General features: G+C 33.0%; 1 protein-coding gene across 6 annotated transcripts; it reads right to left on the bottom strand.

The window, feature by feature from the left end:
• Nucleotides 1-14: 14 nt before the first annotated feature.
• Nucleotides 15-9,213, bottom strand: LOC105329468 (E3 ubiquitin-protein ligase TRAF7). 6 transcript variants are annotated; one of them, XM_011430737.4, is made up of 21 exons: nt 9,084-9,213; nt 8,607-8,667; nt 7,995-8,062; nt 7,369-7,578; nt 6,929-7,021; nt 6,648-6,687; nt 6,319-6,496; nt 5,881-5,956; nt 5,526-5,584; nt 4,870-5,090; nt 4,517-4,590; nt 4,221-4,275; nt 2,894-2,946; nt 2,724-2,792; nt 2,355-2,477; nt 2,068-2,184; nt 1,636-1,752; nt 1,047-1,166; nt 766-897; nt 370-489; nt 15-211 (listed from the first exon to the last, which is right to left on the bottom strand). In XM_011430737.4, exons 1-21 carry the CDS (start codon nt 9,144-9,146, stop codon nt 200-202), a joined length of 2,061 nt encoding a protein of 686 aa, XP_011429039.2. In that variant the 5' UTR covers nt 9,147-9,213; the 3' UTR covers nt 15-199. The 6 variants fall into 6 exon arrangements, with proteins under 6 accessions (XP_011429039.2, XP_011429036.2, XP_011429037.2 ...); XM_011430734.4 differs by having other exon boundaries at nt 7,363-7,578; XM_011430735.4 differs by lacking the exon at nt 4,221-4,275 and adding an exon at nt 4,333-4,387 and having other exon boundaries at nt 7,363-7,578.
• Nucleotides 9,214-9,752: the final 539 nt, after the last annotated feature.

The following is a 9,752-nucleotide window of genomic DNA, read 5'->3' on the forward strand; positions in this document are numbered from 1 at the left end:
ACAAAACATGAGAGTTATTTGATAAAATGTTTATTTACAAAATATTTGAATACACAAAAGATATATTGCAAGCCCCATACAAATTATACATTATTCACACATACGTAACATTAAAAATGTTATATCACATTAATTCTATCACAAACAAAGTCAGTTGGAATTCACATCCACATGTCAAAACAGCTGTCACAACTCTCTTTCACTGCCACACCTGTTTAATGAAAAGAAAAACTTATGTAGTCGAATATCAAAGCATTCAATTTTTATTTTTGTTGATTGTTGTTGATGTTTCTATTTTTTTTTAAAACTAAAGAATGATTTTTTATAGTTATACACTGATACAACAAAGTCTTTTGTAGAGTTACCTACCTTTACTGTACTGTCCACTGATCCAGAGAATATTCTACCACGAGAAACAGCTAAACATGCCACACTGCCTTGATGTCTTAATAATGTCTGTGTACAAATCATATTGTCCATGCTCCATACCTATTGAAATAAACAATAGCATAATAAATCAACACATGATTGGTTTTAAATCAATTATTTTCTCTAATGAAAAAAATCTAATTTTGTCAATGAGCAAACCTAAGGTAAAATTTAATTGTTGAATTTCAAAGACATGACAAAAACATTTTCGAACAGAATTCAATGTTAAAGGATTTACTGTAATCCAGTATTACTTCAAAATTCTGAAATAATTGGTAAAGTGAATTCAATTAAAAACCAATTCATATTTTTCAAATCTAAAATTCAATTTCTTACTCGTAGTGATCTGTCGTACGAAGCACTGAACACTTTGGTTCCTGAGGAAGTGTGAAGGACAGCCATACTGTAAACAGTCCCCGTGTGACCTTTCAAGGTCACAACCAATTCTTTCGAACTAAGCTCCCACACCTATCAAAGAAAATTTCGCATTAAACACAGCTTTTTGTAAAATTTTCCTCTGCCATTATTGAAGTTTCAAAATGGACGAGCTATGGTATATAGTACGACACTTAATCAAACGTAAAATGACAGGAAAGAAAGCAATGCTTCCGCCTTACATGGATGACATTTTCGTAGGTGCCGCACAGGATGTGGTGGGTTGTGACAGCTAGGCTGTATACGCTGCCCTCCGACGTCTCTAGATTATGTACAACCTCTAATGAGTCCAGGTCCCAGATCTTTACACAAATAATACACAGGTCAACATCACAAATAATACACAGGTCAACATCACAAATAATACACAGGTCAACATCAGTATACATCACAAAGCAGTAATCTACATAAAGTTGCTACACATTTGTAAAGGGATTTTTTCTATACTTCATTTTAAGGATTGTAAAAATGTTGTATGCTGTGTTGCTGTAATGTTGATAAAAATACAGGATCTACAGGTACAATTGGAAGAGATATGCTCAGAATTTTTTTTAATAATTAAATAATTTTGTCTACTCAATGTGTAAATCATCATCTTCAATGTTGATTGTTTGATTAGTACATGTATAAGCAATTTTCAAGTAAAAGTTGATCATTTGGAAGATTGTGAAGTTTTTCATTAAACAGCAAAGAAACTTTCTGTAAGATGTGGTGTCATGTCCTCAAAGTTGTATTTGATATTTTAATAGATCTTTTTGTGGTAAGACAAACCTTTATGGTCTGATAGGAGCCACTGTACAGGTAATTCTGGGTAGCCACAAGAGCTCTGACCCAGTGGTTCATCCCAGTCAGTTCTTTTTTAAGCTCCATTGTCTGAGCATCCCAAACCTCAAAATATAAATGTTACAAAAATAAAACTCATTGTTATCAAACATTTGTAAAATAATTAAAAATAAGTGACACCTGATATTTTGTGGTGTCTGTCTTTTCCTTGTTTTGTTTTGAGAAATTACTTGAACAGAATTTTTTGGAAAACATATATTTGCTGAGTCACCATTGTCTATGCAGCATGAATCATAACAAATAGTAAAAGTGTAAAAGTCAGGGTTGGTTGACAACTATCATGAGTCAGCAAATTCATCAGCACTAGTTTTATACTGATTAATAATCAGTCAAGTATTGTTAGCCTGTCAATTGTCTCACCTTGACAACCTTCAGGGATCCACTGAACAACATGTTTTTGGCTGAGGTCAGAGTACATACAGGATTCTCATGAGCTTCTACCGACTTCTCCTTCTCAAAGTTCTCAATATTCCAGACCTTGAAGATGAAAAGCAACGTAAATAAGAACACAAGTGCAAGTACATGTATTTACATATCATAATTGCAGAGTTATCAAATACAGTAACTATTAAAAACCCTCTTACTCTCTGTTATAATAGCACTGTACTCTCTCTCTCTCTCTCTCTCTCTCTCTCTCTCTCTCTCACCATTATCCTACAGTCCTGTGACCCACTGTACAGTTTGTTACCACAGGTACACAGGGCCAGTACGATGCCTGTGTGGCCCTCCATTGTTTTCAGACATCTGTAGTTGTTTCCCGTGTCCCAAACCTGTATAAACCATTAAAATAGTCGTGAATTTCAGAGAATCACTAAGCTCTTTAGCTATTGGATGCAACATTATATGCATGCATGGCATACCAGTTCTATAATCTAGAGCAGTTGACCAACACGTGGCTGATTAATTGATTGACTGATTGATTGATTGACATTAGAATACATCTACAAGAATAGCTGACCAACATGGTGGTGGATGCGTTTTACAGGTACTTTATACATTCTCAATTTGAAAATCACCTTTATTGTTTTATCAGAGGAACCACTGAATAGGAACTCTGCATACTCTGTTAGACACCAAACAGGCCCCTGAAAAATCATCGACAGACAATTAAGAATAAAAACAACCCAAAATGATAAACATAAAAATAAACTTGACTCAAATGAACCAGAAATCGAAACTCTCATACCTGGTGTCCAACAAAGGTTCCTCTACATCTAAACATTTGCTGTGGGTCATAGACTGAAATAAAAACAAAATGATAAATAAATACCTTTTTCTGAATTTTGGTAAAACAATTTATAATGTAGTTGGGCAGATGTACAAACAAGAATTTGAATTGCAAGTGATACTGGTCAAAACTGAAACAAATAAGATCAATATATATTTAAAATATTCATAATGAATTATGATTATAAATCATACTTTTCTAAGAAAGCAAAAGCCTAGTTATTACTATAATACAATTAAGCAAAACTTTTCAGCAACAGAAAAGAAATAAAATTTTCTAAGTTAAACATCATCTACCAGTATTTTAGATTAGCCGACACATTTAATTACGGGATATACAATTTAAGCTCACTTGAATTTGACAATGTAAAACAAAACTTTTGCTGGACAAATTCTAAATAGTTTTGTCTTTTCTTTCTTATTTTATATTATTTATAGCCATGCAACTGTCATCATTGTTCAGGCAAATATTTTACTTGCTTTATATTTATATCAAGTCCAACTACCTACATGTATAAGTACACATGTAGCATTCCATATGTAAAAGTTTATAAAGTAGCCTAAAGCAAACCCGATAGACTACTCTAGCATCAAGCAGAGGGTGCATCAGTTACAAGTCAGGCAACATCCCCACAGAAACCCTTCACAAAATTTCATAAGAGATTTTACATGACTTACAATCTAAAACGAAACTAACGGTACATGTACAATGTATAAATACATGTTATTTATTACATATGTTACTTTTTTAACTTACTGCTCGAAATATAAAAATTTAAGGTAAATGATACACATAATTTTGATTTAACAGAAAACCCAATTTCTGTAAACCAACTTTTATTCGTATGTGAGAAATATTAGCGAGCTTCATGAAAGCCCTCTTCTTTGCAATTATTTGTTGTGATTATTTCTCGTTGCGAACCAGTTCTCAAATATCAATAGTAAATTATTTTAATATAATTTGCATCTTGGTCATGAAAATTAGTAGAAGCGAACCAGTTTATTTCCGATAAATCGCAAAATAAAGTTGTTGCAAATAAAAGTTAGGTTACAGTACCAGATGACTAAATATGATAAAAAAAAAAAATGTGAATATTCCAAAGTTGAACACTGAAAAGTTGTGGAAGACTACTGGGAACCTTCTGGTTAGAGAGAGAAGAAAAACAGTTATGGAATGAAATCCCCAAAATATAAATGATTTGAAACCCCCAGGTTTTGGAACTTTTTAAGCAGTTGGCACAAAGGTTGGAAACATGCAAAAATTACAATTCCACACCGATAAATACCTCCGATCACTGTATTCCGCTCATTTAATGCACTAGTAATGTGTTCCACCTCATTCTGTACAAAAGTAAGATTAGAGTTACAAGTACTAATAATAAAAGTTAATTTATTTACCTCCTTGCACCACATTTCGTCCATTCAACTGATTTTGTATGTTCGAAAGTTCATCCTGCCAAAATATGAAGTTTATATATTTGCATTCAGTGCTTTCATTACAATGATGGCCCTGAAGACACAAAATTAATTTTATCAGTATAAGATATCAATACACATTAACTGTATTCTTTTGTACACTTACCATAAGAAGAGCCCTCTCCTTGCGATTTTCCACGACTTCATTGAGTAAATTACTCTGATTCCGCTCAATAATTTCTATAAAAAAACATAAATAAGAAATAAATTGTTTGCTAGCAGTTTCATTTTTGTTAGTTATTGAAGTACATGATATATATAACATTTCATGCTTTTTTTTTAAAGGTTTTTATATATTCTAGTTCATTTTAAAATGTAAAATAATCAGATCATGACTTTTGTGATATGTTCTTAAACATTCACTTTAATCACTTTGTAAAAACTTCGTGAATTTTGAATTCAAAATCAATAAAAAATTATAATATAATAATAAAAACTACATCACTATACATCTCTGACCTAGTTTGATCTCGGCCGTTTTTTCCAAGTTTTCCAGTCTCTCGGACAGCTTCCCGAGCATGGATCGCAGGAAGTTGATTTCCTGGTCCTTCTCCTCCAGAGACTCCTGAAGCTCTCCCACCTTCTCCTCCATGTGACCCAGAAAGTCCTTCATGCCCTCGTACTTACACATCTTGAGGTGTATGATTAGTTCCTCCTGTGTTCCAGTGAACTCACAACTACTTAAGAAAATGTACCTAGTTAAGGTGTGTGGTAATTAATCAATGCGCATAAAAACAAACAAACACTTAACATGACATAGGCTATAAACTTAGCATTATCTACCACATAAATGCACTGAATGCAAATCATCTACCAATACTCTGGTATGTGCAGATATACAATATAATTGATCAATTAAAATACATTTAATATAGGTCATGGTATAAAATTTCATCCCGTTTTTAGTCTAGATTTATCTAAATAACAATCCCCCCCCCCCCTTGAAGAAAACAATGCCTTAGTTCAGTAAATAAAATGATAATCAGTTTGACAGCAGTGCAATTTTATGATAAAATTCAGTTTTGGTACAATGTACACAGTTCAACTTCAAAATATAGAGGGAACCATTTTATAATACATGTATATTGTGTGCGATACGAAGCTCTTCTTTATACCTGTATTTGTGGTGAGGACACTTGACATTACAACAGGTTTTGATGTGATCTTCTAGGTCCTACAATTGTGAATAAAAACCATCAAAATTATAAATCATTGCCCTCAATGTTGTAAACTTGAGTTAAAGGTTCATTGACCCACTGATATGAGAGATAACCCCCCGCTGGGGTAATTGACAATTATTTTTTTCAAACATTTTTAATCAAAAAGTATTTTCTGTCAGATTTTTATCATTTCAGGTCTGTTAAAACTGTTCTGATTTCAATCATGACATACTTTTCGTTTGGGCAACCATAATAATTAAATGTTTTCTTTTTTAAAGAAAAGAAGATGAGGAACCAAAATGGTACTCACTTTTCTCAGTAACTGTGGACAGCCGGCATGATTCGGACACTCGACCATCATGTAATCACAGGCCTCTTCATGTTCCCTACAAACAGAAGAAATCAGCTGCATACACATTCATTAAATAAATTTTTATTGTCGATTCCTACCTAAAACATGAGGAATTAATATCCACATTTAATCCTGAGAAGCATTCTTGCACATTATAACATATTGCTTTTATTTTTTAGACAGTTTAAAAGTAATAAAACAGTAACAATTATAACCAAAGTTACGTGATGGTGATTTAATATTCTTGGGCTTTGGTAAAAAGGGCAGAGTGAAATCTATCTCTTGAACTTACTTTTAATTTGAACTTACTTTTAATAAATCTTCATATACAGCATAAGCTAATTAATACATAAAACTAAAATTAGTTCTCAATATTGTAGAACAAAACAAAAGTACCCTCTGGTGGCGACTTTGACGGTGGCCTGACAGCGGGTTGGATCCAGTTCGTAGGTCTGTCCGTCCTCTGACAGTCGACAGCCATGCCGACAGTGAATAAACATCTCCCCGATCTGTTCCGACACAGCGATGTTAGCGACGACGACCGCTATTGTCTGGTTGTCTATTGGACATGTTCCTGTTGTCATACACAAAAAAATCACAAATAAAGTATATAAACATCTCACTTTTTCACAAACAATACCATAATGTTCAAGCTGGTTAGTTTTGTCTGCTTTTATATTTGGAGTTAAAACTACTTCTTATTCAACTTCATTACTTTCAAATACCTTCACTTTGTCTTGTTACACATCTTTTGCAGTAGGAGTGCTGAAAAAATAATTTGACAACAAAATCAGAAATTTTGTTTATGGATAAGGAATTTAAAATAATTAATGAACATGTTACATTTTATTCAAGTTTATACAAAAAAAAAACCCAAAACAATTGAAATAGCATATGCAGCTTAAATATTGAAGAACAGTACAATTTATCATAATACAAATACATTGTAATACCATAAGAAATTAATAAGCAGTTGTCAAATATGAATAACAACGTCCAAACATACCCCACATGTGACCATCACGGGGTCCTTATAAACTTTATTGCACATCTTGCAGAACAAACTTTTACTGGGAGGTTCCACAAAAACCATTATATCCTGAAAAATAAAATAAGATTTCACATGATATGAATTCCACCTGTAAATCATAGATATCATTAAGTATTTTAGTTAGGCGTTTATTGTAGATTCTTTATTTTATGCAAGCACTTAATTCTGCAATCCTGTCATTTTTATTTTGTATCAAATTGCAAGAACATAAAAATAGCAAGCATCAAACTTTCTTAACAATTCCATATAGTATATAGCAATAAAAAAATAAAAGCAAAATTTTAGAATCAAATGGGGAGCTTCTCGAAGTTTTACAAGGATATTAATTACTCATGTATGATTAGGAATCTACAGTATGTGCATTTAGTGTATCACATTATTACAATTACCCAAACCTCTGTTTCGGAATGATGAAGTGATGTGAGAGATTTTCTGTGGCTAGGTGACATGGGAGCTCTATTCTGAAGTACATCTCCGAACCCCATGGCTGAGTCAGCTAGCCTGGGGCTTGGTTCTCCAAACCCTGGGAGTCTCTGACCTGTGTCATTGTAGCTCACTTGGTGAGTGACCATCTTGCCCTCCTGTAATGCCATGCTGTTGTTTATCTGAAGCATAACGTTGTACATGTACTTATGATGATCATTTTTAGGGGTTTTTTTAACACAGTTCACATCTTTGGAGATTCTACAAACTAATAATACTTTGTGTGACAAATTTAGTTACAAAAACAGTGAACTGATTTACCATAATGGCAACACTTCCCTTTTGTAGGGCAAATTTAAAAACCGTATTTTTTTGAAGTATGACATAAAGAAGAATTTTTTTTAAATGTCATTTAGTAATCTACCAATTTAAGCATTGACAAATCATACAAGTATTAATGAATTTTCCCTACTGCAAATATTGTCAAGAGCTAATGACAGATGATTACTAAGAAATTGGTCCATAATTTATTTAACTTTCTATACACTTGAGTATTACGGCTAAATCACTATAACAAGACTGTGATTACACCATTTACCAGTTGGCTGTTTCTATTTTCATTCCTGACTGGCGATGAGTTGCATGAAGAGGAAGACTCTTCATTACCTGAATATAGTCAACAGAAATATTAAGTTAAACTTGTGCAATGTGACAGACATGTCTTTTTTTTTCATGTTTGCAATTGAGATTATTATCATTAAAGAAACAGCATAGAATTAATTCTTATTTATACTCTGTCCCAAGTCTCTGCTTCCACCACTTCTTGCTTAATATTTTAAAAATCATAAATATGTTTGTGCCCAAACTATGTTCATCCACTTGAATGAAAAAAATCCTGATTATCTGTTTTGAAACGCCCCCTTCAAACTCTTCACACAACCAAAAATAAAAAGTCTACCTGGATTTTGCACAGCAAACGATATGAAAAGTACCCAGATGATAATGTTTAAAAATTGTGCCAGGTGTTCTTGTTAATTTCTCTGGGTAAAAACAGATGAAGTGTCAATGAAGAAATCTTGGATTTTCCCCCTTATACATTGATTTCAAAAATGTACTTCTTTGAAAGATATGTGTATTTTCATTGAAATTTGTCGAAAAGTGATGGAAACAGTAACCTGGTGCAGTCTATAGAAGTCTTTTTCTAACAAACCTGGATGTGATGCTTGTGTGCCAGGGTGATTTTCTCCATAATTGGAGGAAAAATACCGATACTGAAAATAGAAAAAGACCCGGAAATATTCTTAATCATGTAATAAATTTGATTAAAGAAAATTCATACAGAAAATGAATATATTTATATCTTTTATATCTGTGGGTTTTATTTAAGTTCTTTCTTTCACTATGCCTCTTCCGGTAAAATTGTCTCCAAAAAATAAAATGCAGCACAAAGTTGTATCTGAATGAACATCATTAAAAAGACAAGCTTGAAAAGTAGGAAATACACACATTCATAGGCTTTTAACGCAGGTGCTCAATTTTGTAAACAAATGAGAGTCATTACTAAATATAGAATTAACCCATACGAAACAAACAACATAATACAGAATATAGTGTAATTTCAGCGAAAAGAATGTTTCTGGAATGCAATGATTCAATAAAAAACGATCGAAAGTCATGAATGGCTTACAGAATTCGTCCTTCGAGCATAATCATCAAGAGGATCGTATTCTTGAAAATTTTGTTGAGCCATTTTTCTTTACTTCCTGTCTGTGCTACAGAGTTGCGTTCCTCCTTCGTTAAGTCGTTCCTAGAAGTTAACAAAGCGGACGTCTTAGAAGACATGAACACATTTTGAATACGATTGGTCCGAAAATGCTGCATGCGTTTGCGGGTGGGTTGGGTTACTTGCATATCTAAAACTTAAGAAATAATAGAACTACACAGAATAACACACGTGCACATACTAAGAATGCCAGTGCGCAATTTCCAATCAGTGATATGTTGTTTCATACATTTTCTAGAATTTATATGAATTCTAATTCTAATACTAATACCTTAGGTTATACCGTACATTTCAATGGAAAGGTGGGGGGGGGGGGGGGGGGGTTAGAATGCACTCTCAGTCATTTTTCATAGGGGCCAAATACTATCTTACCCTCTCTATCACTCGCACTGTTTTAGGGTGGTGTTTAACACACATTAGTGCATATATATCTCGTCTGTTTACAACAAAGACTACTATTATATTGTAAACAACTGGTTTAGAATGGAACTGAATTGTCAAAATTAAAACAAACTGTAGTTTTAAATAAATGATTATTCAGACTCGCAAGCCATCAACCACCTGTGAATAATT

Source organism: Magallana gigas, chromosome 7 (assembly GCF_963853765.1).
Source record: "Magallana gigas chromosome 7, xbMagGiga1.1, whole genome shotgun sequence".
Taxonomy (NCBI): Eukaryota; Metazoa; Mollusca; class Bivalvia; order Ostreida; family Ostreidae; genus Magallana; species Magallana gigas.